The 15,066-nt window shown below is 38.8% G+C and overlaps 1 protein-coding gene across 7 annotated transcripts in view; it reads left to right on the top strand.

The window, feature by feature from the left end:
* Positions 1-15,066, top strand: part of LOC114659144 (kynurenine--oxoglutarate transaminase 3-like) — a 181,746-nt gene that overhangs the window by 153,231 nt on the left and 13,449 nt on the right. For all 7 annotated transcript variants that reach the window (XM_028811420.2, XM_028811421.2, XM_028811423.2 and 4 more), the window contains 5 exons: positions 5,950-6,075; positions 6,174-6,294; positions 11,508-11,584; positions 12,588-12,677; positions 14,126-14,312. In XM_028811420.2, the coding sequence (XP_028667253.1) occupies positions 5,950-6,075; positions 6,174-6,294; positions 11,508-11,584; positions 12,588-12,677; positions 14,126-14,312 (601 nt within the window). The remainder of the gene's footprint in view (positions 1-5,949; positions 6,076-6,173; positions 6,295-11,507; positions 11,585-12,587; positions 12,678-14,125; positions 14,313-15,066) is intronic.

Genomic DNA, 15,066 nt, shown 5'->3' with positions numbered 1-15,066 from the left:
CTCAGAAATAGTGCAAACTACCAGTATGTATTTCACTATCTTGAATTATTCAATTTATATTTATAGCAGATCAGAGTAATCTGTTATTTAAAAGTAAATCTGTTTGTTTTGGAAAATTATGTAATAGTTAATATATACAGCGATTTGAAATCATAAATACAAATGTTTACAATTCTTTAGTTTTACATATCCATATATAATTGATAATTATCTAGTCCTCATTAAGTCATAACAACACATAGCAGATTGTACTTTGCCTGCATTTATTCAACAACAAAAAAAAAAAAAGTGTAAAAGCCGTATATGGAAAAAGTCTGTCTTTACTAATTCTGTATCACTTGAGAAGGTAATTTGATCCAGTTGGTGCTATGAAAGGACACCTCATTATTTGATGATCAAGAAGTGCAACCACCTCAACATAAAAGTAAAACCTTTGGCAGTTTGGCCTGGCTAAGGATAAAACATAACTGAAATTATCTTTGGGAAGGATTAAAAAATGATTTCCTTACAATTACAATTAGAAGATAATTGTGCTTTACTTTAAAAGGGATTATCTACAAGTGGAAAACTTAGATACAGTTACTAATAGTCCCTGTAAATTTAGCAAGACTGTAGAATGTATAATGCTTTGAGAATTCACAAAATAAAAACAAAATCTACATCCGGGGATCTCTAGGCCACTGTCCATGGTCAGTTCATGTCTCTGCTATCAGAAGACGACTGAACTGGTGTGGCTTTTGTGAAAGCATACTTACAAAAATGTTCCTTTTCAACAAAAAATGATATTTCCAAATGGATTAAATTTGAACTGTTGCATCTAAATAAACTTCATGATGTCTGGAACAATGTCCTCTGGGGAGTTATTTCATTGTTATGCACTGTGTCAAGCGTAATAAAAACCAAACACGATATATTGCCACCAGAATCTTGTACAAAACTTTTAAACACATTTGTGGAGGGGTTTGGATTTGGAATGGTTTGAAGCCACAAGCCTTGGGTACTTTCCACTCATTGAGTCCTCCAAAAACTCCTCTTTATACAAAAGTATTATAGAGGAAAATCTAAAGCCATCTGTCTGACAACTAAGGCTTGACTAAAATTGGATCATGCAAAAAGACTGTGGTTCTATGTATATCAACAAATCTAAAGTAAAAAATGAAGAGTATTAAGGAAGTCAAAGTTCAGAAATCAGATCCACTGAGTTGCTGTGACAGAAAGATGGTTACTATAGATAGTCAAGTCAAGTCAAGTTGGGGAGCATGCACTGGTACAGTGCGTTGCTGCACCCACTACACAATGAAACAACTCGGGATCCCAACTGGCAACCCCCCAGGCAGACATGCGGTCCAGTCCCACCCTCCGAAAATGACCCTCTATCTGCCACAGCCAGGTGTTACGTGGGCAACCCCTTGGCCTGGTCCAGCCACTCGGGTCCCCAACAATGAGGATCTTACGAGCAGGATTGCCCTCTGGGAAACACAGCACATGGCCATAGTGCTGTAACTGATGCTCCCTCACAATGCAGGTAATGTGCCTCATTCTGGACAAAGTCAAACCAACAGTACCCAAGGATTTTCCGGAGAGACACAGTACCAAAGGAGTCCAGTCTTTGTCTCAGGTCACTGGATAGCATCTATGTCTCGTGTCCATGTCTCGCAACCATATAACAAGACAGGAAGCACCAGGACTCTAAAGACTTGGACCTTTGTCCTTTTGCATAGATATCGGGAGCACCACACACCCCTTTCCAGCGACCTCATGACCCCCCATACTCTCCCAATCCATCTACTGACTTCATAGGAAGAGTCACCAGAGACATGAATGTCACTGCCAAGATAAGTAAACCTCTCGACAAGGTCAACACTCTCTCCACAAACAGACAAACTGCTGATGGCTGTGCCCAAGAGGTCATTAAAGGCCTGGATCTTGGTTTTTATCCAGGACACTCACAAGCCCAGACACTCGGACTCCTTGCTCAGTCTCTCTTGCCGATCAGAGCCTCCATTGACTCCGCAAAGATCACAGCATCGTCAGCAAAGTCAAGATCCATAAATCTTTCTTCACCAACAGATGCCCCGCAGCCGCTGGACCCCATGATCTTGCCCAACACACAGTCCATACAAGCATTGAACAGAGTAGGAGCAAGAACACACCCCGGACGAAGACCAGAATCAACTGGGAAAAACGCAGAGTTTCTCCCTCCACTCTGCACAGCACTCACAGTACCAGTGTATAGGCCGGCCGTGATATCCAGCAAACCCTCCGGATGTCCCACAGGGCAGCTCGATCAACTGAGTCGAACGCTTTACGAAAATCGACAAAGGCTGCAAAGAAACTGCCGATATTCGCGTTTGCGCTCCATGAGAACCCTCAATGCTAGGATGCGGTTGATGGTAGACTTCTTAGGAGTAAAACCAGACTGTTCCGGTCGCTGGTAGGTGAGTAAGTGATCACGGATCCTATTGAGGACAACCCTAGCAAGCACCTTACCCGGCACCGAGAGCAGTGTTATCCCCCAGTAGTTGCTGAAATCCAGGCGATCACCCTTCCCTTTCCAGAGAGGGACGACAAGTCTCGTTTTCCAGTCAGTTGGGATGATGCCAGTCTCCCAAATGGAAGCAAAGATTGCTTGCAATGCCAGGAGGACAGCCTTACCACCTGCCTATAGAAGTTCACCCCGGATACTACAGATCCCTGCGGCCTTTCCTCCCCTCAGCTGGTTCACCACCTGTGCAATTTCAGTGAGATTGGGTGGTTCACAGCCAATTGGAGGATCGGCCCCAAGGACCATGGACCCAGAGATATCCAACGTCCTAGCTGGAGGATCAGCTTTGAACGACTGCTCAAAGTAGCCAGCCCAGCAGGTCACAACTGTAGTGTCATCCGTAGGCACCGTTCCATTAGCCGCCCTGACTGCGACTCCCCAAGGAGCAGATTCGAATATAGATAGGTTTTAATTTGTCTTACAGGGGAAATTTTAGCTTTTTATAGAAGCTCAATAAATAAATTAATATTATAACAAACAACAACATTCATCCATTATCCAATCCACTATATCCTAACTACAGGGTCATGGGGGTCTGCTGGAGCCAATCCCAGCCAACACAGGGCACAAGGCAGGAAACAAAACCCAGGCAGGGTGCCAGCCCACCGCAGCAAACAACAACAACCCCCCTCAAATACTCACCAAAAATTGTTAAAAAAAAAAAAAAGAAAAAGTTTCTGACTTGGGCAAAGATAAAAAGAGCAGCCACAGGGAGGCATGAAGGGGGCATATTGCCATTGGTATAAATTTTTGTTGATAAAATGTTTGTTTTGTGCATCAATAAGTCTGGATGTCTGTAATAGAAATTAACGGATATGACACCATTGATAACAACTTGTACTTCTAAGTATTAGACACTGAGCGAAGTCCATAATAAGTCAATGATGATCTTTGTATTCTGTTGCCTTCAAAGTCATCCTCTGTGAGGTCAGAGGAAGCAGAGAGTCTTGTCTCACTTGTAACATAGCAGGATGTACCTGTTCTTCCAAATGTCCTTGGTGAGCTCTAGAATCTCTTTGTACTGTAATTGTAATTGCAGTTGAATCCATTAATACAGGGAAAGGTTGTTTATCAAAAAATATAATTTGTTACAAGTTGTTTTTGTTTTCATCTGGTGAACTGTGGTGTTCCACAGGGCTCTGTGCTGGGCCCTATCCTTTTTACTATCTACATGCTCCCCCTTGGAACTGTCATTGGCAGACATGGTTTATCGTTCCATTGCTATGCCGATGACACTCAGCTTTACCTCAGGACTACTCCCACCTCCTCTACTGCTCCTCTGCCAACATCTACATTGTCTACCTGCCTGGAGGAGATAGAGGCATGGATGAGGCTCAATTTTCTTCAGTTGAACAGATCCAAAACAGAAGCCATCTTAGTTGGTACATCACATCATCTTCGCTCTTCTACCATCACCAGTATTACTTTCTCTGGCCAAAATATTCCTCTTTCCACATCTGTTACTAATTTGGGTGTTAGAATGGACTCCCAACTTACTTTTGACACCCACATCAAATATCTCTGTAAGTCATCTTTTTACCATCTCAAGAACATCGCCAAACTCCGCCCATTACTCACCCTGGCAGATGCAGAGAAGCTCGTCCATGCCTTTGTCTCTTCCAGGCTGGATTACTGTAATGCACTCCTCATTGGGATTCCTGGCAAGAGTATCCAGAGACTCCAGTATATTCAGAACAGCGCTGCCAGGATCCTGATGAGGGTGCGAAAGTATGATCACATCACCCCAATCCTGAAAACCCTTCACTGGCTCCCTGTTTCATTCAGAATAGAGTACAAGGTCTCCCTTCTTACCCATCAGTGCATTTATGGACATGCCCCTCTTTATCTACAGGAACTCCTTACCCCCCATAACTCCTTACGTTCCCTCCGCTCTGTACTCACTAACACTCTTCAAGTCCCCAGAACTAAGCTCAGCAGCATGGGTGACAGGGCGTTTTCATCGGTGGCGCCGAGGCTGTGGAATGCCCTCCCTGCTTACCTGAGAGCCCCACAGTCGACTGAGGCCTTTAAGCGAAACCTAAAAACTCATCTTTTTAGAAGTAATTTTGTTAAAGTATTTTATAGACTCTTCTGTTCTTTTTTATTTTATTATTCTATTTTTACTCTGTAGCACTTTGGGATTGCTAAAATATAAAGTGCAATATAAATAAAATTTATTATTATTATTATTAACTTTAAAGAAGTAAGTTAGTGTTGCAGATGTTGATGAAAGGTGGGCAAGTTCCCGGCCACACATGCAGCTCTGCTGGAATTTCATTAACTTGTGTTCAGAATCTATATTACTGCAAGCGGCCATGGACATGCAAAGGAAGAAAATATATACATTAAAATAACCTCTTTCAAGGAAAATTTAAAGCAGCAAATTAGTCAGTAATTCAGGTGGTACTGAATGCTTCTCTATTCTGATTCAGACAATTTTGAAGATGTAACAGTTTTTCATAAATGGAATACTTTGAAAAATTGGCACAGTGTACTTACTCTGTTTGAGAGATGTCAAGAAAAAAGGGACCTTTGCTAAAATAATTTCTTTATTTAAAAAGTATACAAAATTTCAACAAAATTGGTCCACTGGGGGCAGAGTTGTTTTATGTTGTTATACAGACAGACATATAGAATGACAGACAAGTCATTAACAATACGTGCTTTTCAAATTTATATGAGAGCACCTAAAAAAAAGGCTTAATTTTGATTGTTCACTCAGTTAACAGCTGCTGAAATAAAAAGATACAGTATTACATGCTATGAAAATATGAAACTATTAAGTGACCTTTAAGTCGAATCGCTTTTATTTTTGCTGTTAGAACTTCAACAACAACAACAACATTTATTTATATAGCGCATTTTCATACAAATAATGTAGCTCAAAGTGCTTTACATAATGAAGAAAAGAAAAATGAAAGACAAAGTAAGAATTAAAATAAGACATTAATTAACGTAGAGTAAGAGTAAGGTCCGATGGCCAGGGAGGACAGAAAAAAACAAAAAAAAAAACTCCAGACTGCTGGAGAGAAAAAAAATAAAATCTGCAGGGGTTCCAGGCCATGAGACCGCCCAGCCCCCTCTGGGCATTCTACCTAACATAAATGAACAGTCCTCTTTGTATTTAGGGTTCTCATGGAAGGACTTGATGATGATGGTCATGTAGACTTCTGGCTTCTAGCTTCAGGATAGAGAACATACATCACACTCTTGAGAAAGTTATGTAATGGAGCTGATGGAACTGTTTAGAGTGTTGTACTAGCCCAATATCAATATTGGCTGCATTTGTTAAGAAATCCTTCTCTGCTAATTAGTAAACTTTATTTCACTCTACGTGCCTCTGTGAGTATTCAACATTCATGCCTAATCCAAATTAGTACAATAATTTTCTTTTTTATAATTAGAAAAGGACAAAAGATGACAGCATCTCTAGTGCTCACTGGGTACTGGATCCAGAGGAACTAGCAAGTAAATTTAGCTCAAGGACTAAAGCCATAATAATTAACAATCCAAACAACCCATTAGGAAAGGTATGAGTTTTTTTTTTCCCCTCAAATTTATATCTATGATTTTGTGTGAAACAATATTGAACATTTTTATGTGTTTTTAATTTTTTTTTTTAAATCAGGTCTTTACCAAGGAAGAACTTCAGGAAATTGCTGACTTATGCATTAAACATGATACTTTGTGCATCAGTGATGAAGTTTATGAATGGCTGGTATACAACGGGAGAAAACATACAAAAATTGGTATACTTTTTGTATTAGCATTATACAGCAATGAAATGTAAGATTTGAATAAATGAAATATATTAATAAGATTATGTATTTATATAATTCGTTAATATTCATGACCAGTTTTTAGGTTTAGTATTGGAGAAAAAATGTGATCAGGAAATGATACTTCTTTTATATTATGTAAGTGAGAACTTTTTTTAACATACTGCTCATGCAAGTAAAAATCTTTAACGATGTGTTATTTTTAGAATATGTTGCTTATACCCAATTTTACTTTCAGTTTAATTGTACTGATTTTAAATGATTTAAGATACTAATTTTTTAGAAGCAATAACTTTAGGTAAAACATTTAATTATTGTGAAGAAATAAGATGTATTTATCAGTGAGGGGGGGGTAAAAATAAAAGTCTGCATATTCAAGTTCATATAAAGTAATAAATGTATAAATTATTAGGATTCATGGTACCCAGTCAAACACATGGTTCCTGGTCTGTAGCCCTTCCATGGCACCCTTCACTCTCACAGGACATGCCCCACTAATTTTCCATCTTATCACACTGACATGACATCTTTTCTTACCTTTTAAGAACCTAGTTTGGCTGTGTTCATGTCATTTAGTACCCTAAAGTGTCTAAATGCATATCCATGACCATTTAAAATGGCCATATAGTGACAGTGTTCTTCTAAGTTGTTGCAATACAAATAAAATACACAGTTTGCATATGTATTTATTCCCTATGCTGTGGAATCTCTATTTTAATGCAGAGATACTGAATCTGGATTCTGACTACAATTTGCAAAGCACTGTAAGTTATTTACACAACTCCAGATCTGTCATATTAAGTTACTCAAGTTAATATTATTATTTGTGTCTGCATACTATAAGTCTGTGCAAGGGAGCACCTAGACTCTGAATACTGATTAATCTCTATAACTGTTACAGAAGTTTCTTCAGCTCCATTAGAAATCAGCCTGCTCTTTTTGTTCTGAGGATCATTGCTATAGTAGATCATTGTTATAGCTGAAAACCAGAGGCTGTAGTGACATTAAAAAAATTAAAGTGCTGTATGCAGTAATTGAGCTCTTTTTGATTGAGTCCTTTGCATTAATTAGGAGTAGACATTGGGCCAAGCTAAACTGGATTTTGCACAGTCTGGTCTTTATCAGATATTTTTGAACCGATTAGCTGTCTGTTTTATAGCTCTAGTAAAAAGACAAATATTTCAGTCCATGCGTATCACTGTACATATGTAGTTATTGGGCTTGCTCAGGGGGGTTGAGAATCTGGTTGTTTGCATATGCACAGCTTTTCTGATTTAGTAAACTGAATGCACAGATTTTCTGAGTCTGCAAGAAGTATGCACTCTTCGCAATTTACCTTATCAACCATCCTGTAGTTTACTACCATTATTTCAAAGTTTAATCTCAAAAAAGTCTGTGGCTTTCTGCCTGTAAAAGGAACACAAATGTTTTTAGTAGTGGAATGCTTTTGTGTACATACTTTGGTATAAAAGTTAACCATCCATCCATCCGTTTTCCAACCCGCTGAATCCAAACACAGGGTCACGGGGGTCTGCTGGAGCCAATCCTAGCCAACACAGGGCACAAGGCAGGAACCAATCCTGGGCAGGGTGCCAACCCACCGCAGGACACACACAAACACACCCACACACCAAGCACACACTAGGGCCAATTTAGAATCGCCAATCCACCTAACCTGCATGTCTTTGGACTGTGGGAGGAAACCGGAGCACCCGGAGGAAACCCACATGGACACGGGGAGAACATGCAAACTCCACGCAGGGAGGACCTGGGAACCGAACCCGGTGCATTCAAATCTTTGGTCTTATTTTCCTGTAAAGCAACATTACAAACACACTTACATATTGAACAATGGTTTTGCTTATGAATGTACTAGGGGGCTCCGCCCCCTGCTCGCTTCGCTCGCCAACCCCTGGTGTTGGGTAATTATAAATAGCGTGATGTATGTATGAGATCTAGCATAGTGTGAAGGTGTAGATGACGCATATAGGAAGCCAAGAATAAATTGCAAGGCACAGTGTAAAGATTTATCGGAAAATTTCTTTGTACACAACATTAGTAGTAAAGATGGTGTCTTGTTCTTGAATGAGTTTCTCTTGGCATGGATCATTTATAACCTTAACTTCAATGTCAGATGAACGTCGAACTCGTGAGAAGGCCACATAAAGTTGTCCATGTCCAAAAACGGGGTCAGAGAGGTAGATGCCAACCTTGTTCATGGTTTGGCCTTGTGATTTGTTGATGGTCATGGCAAATGCAGGTTTAATGGGGAACTGTCGCCGTTTAAGTGTAAAAGGTAATTCTAGGTCAGAACTTGTAAGGTCAATTGTAGGAATCAGAACAGTATTGTTAGCATGTGATCCTGTAAGAAGTTTTGCTTCAATAACATTGTGTGTCATGGTGTTGACGACTAAACGTGTACCATTGCATAAACCTTGTTTAGTGTTAAGGTTTCTTAATAGCATGATTATTGTTCCGATTGAAAGGTTAAGATTGTGTTGTGGTAATCCGGCTGGGTTAATAGTGTTCAAATATTGTAAGGGGAAATTAAGATGGTCATTGTTGTCATCAGAGTCAACTTTGTCAGAGCTTAGAAAGAGCTGTGCCTCTACAGGAAGTAATGCAATGACTTGGTTATTTATGTGATCAACATGAATATTTTTTGGACATAATATAGTCCATTGTGTTAAAAGGGGTATTTGGTCTAATGAGATTGCTGTTCCAAATATCTCCGTAACTAAGTCGTCGCAGATAAAGGCTTGAGGAATTGTAATAATATCTGGGTGAAGTCCATCTGTATTGGTGAGTGTACCATCTCCCAGTTGTAATAACCAATTGTTATATTCTGGATCTGGACATCGCATGTTTTGTACCAACTGTATCTTTTGAAAAGCAATGCCAATGGGCCGCGTAACATTTTTTCTTCCGTGGTTTTAGAAGCGCGTTGTAGGCGCCGACGTTTATTGTTTTTTTTTGATGCGGGTTCGTGTTTGTGGTCCCGTTACTCGAGCCGTCTCGTTCTGTACCCGTGATCGTGAATTCATGACCTGTGTGTTCTTTATCGTTAGTAATATGGATAAGTAATAAGGAGGATCGTACTCACTGTTAATATGCGGACTGTTCATTTCTTCGTATTATTACCAATCAGGTGTCGCGCCTGTATATGTATTGTAGTCCGGTCTTTTGTTGTTTATGTATGACGTCGTCCGCGTATTTTAAGGTGGACTGAACAATAGCTGAGCGCATGGCATGTGGAGCAATAGCTAAGCACTGTCTAAAATCTCCTCCTAATAAAAGTACCTTTCCTCCAAAGGGAATATTATTATTCATCAACGCAATGCCAATTGTCCGCGTCTTTTAAGGTGGCCTGAACAACAGCTGAGCTCATTGCATGTGGAGCAATAGGTAAGCACTGTCTAAAATCTCCTCCTAATAAAAGTACCTTTCCTCCAAAGGGAATATTATTATTCATCAACGTTTGTAGAAGTTTATCAATGGTGTTGAGTAAGTGAGTGGATGCCATTGTACATTCATCTATAATGAATAGTTTTGCAAGACGGATGTCACGTGCATTGTTATTATTCATTTTCATAGTGGAGACCGATGTTTCTGTGATTGGGACCGGTATTTTGAATAAGGAGTGACATGTGTTTTTGGAGCCGAGACATTTTTTCTTCCGTGGTTTCAGAAGCGCGTTGTAGGCGCCGACGTGTATTGTTTTTTTTCATGCGGGTTCGTGTTTGTGGTCCTGTTACTCGAGCCGTATCGTTTTGTACCCGTGATTGTGAATTCATGACTTGTTTGTTCAGTATCGTTAGTAACATGGATAAGTAATAAGGAGGATCGCACTGACTATTAATATGGAGCCTTTTCTGATCGTGAACTCATGACTTGTTTGTTCTTTATCGTTAGTAATATGGATAAGTAATAAGGAGGATCGCACTCACTGTTACATCGTTTGTCGGCGTGCGTTTTTTTTTGAGGGGCGCGTTGCCTCATTTTTTATTTCTGTCAGTGGAGGGGGGCTTTGTGTGTCGTGGGTCTGAATCCTCTTTTTTGTGTGTGTCCTGTTTCGTGTGGTATGGGCTTCGAATGGCGCTTTGTTGCATGGGTCTGTTGCTATGGGCGCGGGGCATCATTTCTCATTTTCCGGTGCTTGGAGGGTTTCTTCGTATTATTACCCATCAGGTGTCGCGCCTGTATATGTATTGTAGTCCGGTCTCTTGTTGTCTATGTATGACGTCGTTTGTTGGCGTGCGTTTTCTTTGAGAGGCGCGTTGCCTCATTTTTTATTTCTGTTAGTGGAGGGGGGCTTTGTGTGTCGTGGGTGTGAATCCTCATTTTTGTGTGCGTACCATTTCGTGTGCTGTGTGGCGCTTGCGTCTGACTCCTTTGTTTTTGGTGTGCTAGGGGCGCGTTGCCTCATATCTTATTTCTGTTAGTGGAGGGGTGCTTTGTGTGTCGTGGGTCTGAATCCTCTTTTTTGTGTGCGTCCTGTTTCGTGTGGTATGGCCTTCGTGTGGCGCTTTGTTGCATGGGTCTGTTGCTATGGGCGTGGCGCATCATTTCTCATTTTCCGGTGCTTGGAGGGGGGCTTTGTGTGGCACCTGCGCACTACGTCTGTTGCGTCCATGGCCCATGTCCCTGCGTCCATCCGGTTTACCATTCTCGTTTAGTAATATGGATATGGATATGGATAGTATATGTATTCTATGATAATGCTGTTTTAATAAGTTCATTTTTAGCTTTAAAATGTCATAGATATTTTGATAGGATTATGTCATTCAGTGCAACATACAGTAGTCCACAATTTTGTTTACATCCAATTTTATCATGCACATTTGGTTTGAAGCTCCTATGGTGTGGCACAAAACTATAGTACTTGGTAGCTTGTTTTCCTCCAAAATACCATGTATGAAGCAGCAATACATCCTTGAATAAGTTTACAAATTGAAAAATAATTATTTTATTTTCTGGGTTAAAAATGGAAATGATAAACTTCTCATTTTGACTACATATTTACATTATACGGTCTACCGTGTAAATCCTCCCCGACACATTTCTGCAATTCTTTTTTTTTTTTTTTCTGGGTTTTATGTAGCAGTTAAAGCTCCTGCTAAAGATCATATTGTAAGTACATGTTTAACGAACAGTTACTTTGAAATGTTTTCTGCTATTTATAGGTATGCTTTCAGGAATGTGGGATAGAACAATAACAATAGGAAGTGCAGGAAAGACATTTGGTGTAACAGGTTGGAAGGTAAACATGACTAATGTTAATAGTTTATTTTCTAAAAGACAAAAGTGTGAGCTGGAACCTTTACTAGCAGAAATGTACATCATACATTTCACCTGTGAAATTCAAAGCATGAACCGTCAAATAATTGCTCAAAAAACTTAGAACCAGATTTGTTTTTGACATGTACCTACTATAGAACAGTACATAATGTGAGATTAATTGTTCTTATAGGTTTACCCTAAATTACAGTGTGGTCCTAAGTATTTAAATTATTTTAATAATTTAAAGGATTCAGTGTCTTTGGTTAGAATCCTATACCTGGTTACTGTCCATTTGTACGGAATTTGGGTATTCTCCTTATATCTGTGTGGATTTTTCTCAGAGTACTCAGATTTTCTTCCCATGTCCTAAAGATGTAAATGATAGATACATTTGCAATTGTAAATTGGTCCATTGTGACTGAGATTGTAAAAATGAGTCTTCTCATCAATGAGTGTATGTGAGTCTTTTCTGTGATGGCTGGTTCCTGCCATGTGCCCTGTTGTGCTGTGATGGGTTCTGGTCTCCTTTGACTCTGAATTTGATTAAGAAATAAACTAACTTGCATTTTTGTGTTAGTTTTAATTCATCGTGTTATTTAACATACCATGAAGCTTTTTGTTCTCAAAATATAAGTATTTTTATGGAGGCTACTATTAAAAGTGGACACGTTTTAAAATTTGAATTACCTTGTTAACTTTCTTATAATTTAGCCCTAATATTTTATGTGCACTTGAGACCATTATGTTTTTCATTTGAGTTATCTATAGGATGCATTAATAAAATGTAAATCTTCTACAGCAATTATGTTGTTTATATCTTATGGAAACATATGTAAAACACAAATATACCTGAAGTTTTGACAGATGTAATTACTTATGGTTGATGTGCGAGTCTACTGTTCCATTTTAGGGGTGACTTTATGCATTTATCTAATGAAATTTAGGCAAGTAATAGTGTTTTTGTATTTTATTTTATTTTTTAGCTTGGTTGGGCAATTGGACCTGAGCATTTAATGAAACATCTTCAAACTGTTCACCAGAATGCCCTTTATACTTGTCCAACTCCTTTACAGGTAACATTTTTCATGACTATTTTTGGGGAAGTGGTGTGATTGGTGCAGCAGTATCGAGGTGTAGATGTTTATATGTATAAACGTATACAGCTGTAAGTTAATGTAGAAAGATACTACTCTAGAAGTTAGCAGTCTTTAAAACACTGTTAGTCTAGTTAAATTTAAGGTCAAATGAACATGAAAGCTTTACTGCAAGACTGCACCATTGTTAAACAACATGCTGTAGTGAGATATGTTTGGACAGAGGGAGTGACCCCTACTAAAATTCACTGAAGGACATTGGCTCAGTACAGAAGTGAAAACAGCATGTCTCAATGAAAAGTTTATAAATGTGTGGAAAGGTTTAAAGCGGGAAAAACAAGGGTAACCAATAAAGTTCAGTCAATCATCAATATTGCATACACAAACCCACATCGACATGTCGAATGCCTTTATCAGTGAAGTGTGACAGATTACATTTTCCGCTGTTGCTGCACATTTGGATATTAAATATGGATCTGTATATGTAATAGTGCATGAATGATTTGGGGAACCATAAAGTTTGTGCAAGATGGGTACCCAAACAGCTTACTTATCTGCATAAGCCAATAATATCCTTTGGTGATTTTCAACAGGTTTCACTCTCTCTGCCCAAAAAAGTCTCACTGTGGCACATTGTTCAACAACAAGGTTCATTTGACCTTGGCTTCAACTAGACTAATGGCGGAGCGCTGTGCTGTGTTTGTTCTTACTTCCCTTAAGCCTTTGCAAACATCACCCTCTATCTGTGGTGGATACCTTGTAATTTTCAAATTGTCTTTACTTTTTGATTTACCCTCATAATACATATTAGGTTGATTTCTTTATGCAAGGTAACATAAAAGATCAGGATACATACGGTAGCCTAAGTGACTTTTATGTCCCTCTTTTCAGTTCAAATAGTTTCTGCAACTTTTATCTAGTCTGTCTTTTCAGTAACATTGAATGAGAACAACTGCATAAGTAATGTAGCACAAATATAAAGTGTAAGTTTTGATGTGAACAAACAAGTTGAAGAACTGTGGTTGAGGTGCAGTTAAATTTTGTTTAAAAAAATTATAGTTGGCTATACAGTTGGTCAATTACATTTTTTACAGTAACACTGGTGCTTGCTTTTTTTCAAGTGTCATTTAATTTGTAAGTCATTTTTCTGAAGTAGCGGGTAATGTACACATCAGGAATCAAATATTAATTCTACTCCAGTCCATTGCTGGCCTTACTCTGGCACACACCAACGTCGGACATACTGGGGCAACTTTGGACCACCTGTCAAACCAAAACCAGATCTTTGAACCATGGGAGAAAATTTTAATCAAGATTCCTTTCTAGACCCAAATATTCTAAGATGTCAACAATGTCTAACATTTGTACTGCTTAATGTTATTTTTGGTAAAAAGAAAGAAGCAAGTGAACTTCTCTTCTATTTTCAGGAAGCAGTGGCCCAAGGTATTTGGCGGGAATTGTCTCTCCTAAATCAACCAGAATGTTACTTCAATTGCCTTGCCAAATTGCTTGAAGAAAAAAGAGATCAAATGGCTAGATTTGTCCTAGCAGCAGGAATGAAACCAATTATTCCTGAAGGGGGTTACTTCATGGTTATAGATGTTTCAGGACTAAGTAAGAAATTATGCTATTTTTGACATATACCGTACATTATTATATTGTGTTTTAGACATGGAAGATTTTCTAAACCCATTCACAGTATCTCAGTACCACTGTATAAAAACGAACCTTTTGTACATTCTGTGCTAAGCAATTTTGTGTTAGTCACATACCCACAAAAAACTATACCGTAGTTTGAAAGATTGCAGCATGCTAGAATTTATAGGCTGGTTAAAACATAGTAGATATATTTTATTTTTGCGTAAATGTTGAAAAGGTGCTAAACAAATACAAATAGAGTAAAATCAGTAGATTAAAAAGGGAATGTATCTGATATTTTAAAATTGAAAATGCTGTTGCTCGTGATTTTAAGAGTCTCCCCCAGCTATATTTAACTGTCACATTTGTGAAACAAAACAAAAAAAAAAAAACTAGTCGAACACCTGGACCACCAGTCCTCAAAAAAAAGCAATTGAAAGGGGAGTAGTCCAATAAACATTGATATGGAGCTATAATAGCAACGTTCAATAACTGAGCGGGAGCGGCAAGTGGTGGAGGAGCTTGTTTGTATCCAGGGAGACGTGATTGTGTTTGTCGGGGTCATAGTCTGTATTGGGGGTTCAGTCTGGTCGAACAATTGACCAGTGTGCTTGCACATCTCTAAATGGGTCTACATTCAGGCATACATCTTGCTTTGGCATGTACTACATCGTCTTTTCATCTTATGGTGTGTTGTTGGTGGCAGTAAATCTTTTTGTGTGTTTCATTT

The sequence above is a fragment of the Erpetoichthys calabaricus genome, chromosome 10, assembly GCF_900747795.2.
Source record: "Erpetoichthys calabaricus chromosome 10, fErpCal1.3, whole genome shotgun sequence".
Classification (NCBI taxonomy): Eukaryota; Metazoa; Chordata; class Cladistia; order Polypteriformes; family Polypteridae; genus Erpetoichthys; species Erpetoichthys calabaricus.
The sequence above is the reverse complement of the archived record's forward strand: the minus strand, read 5'-3'. Positions and strand labels throughout refer to the sequence as shown.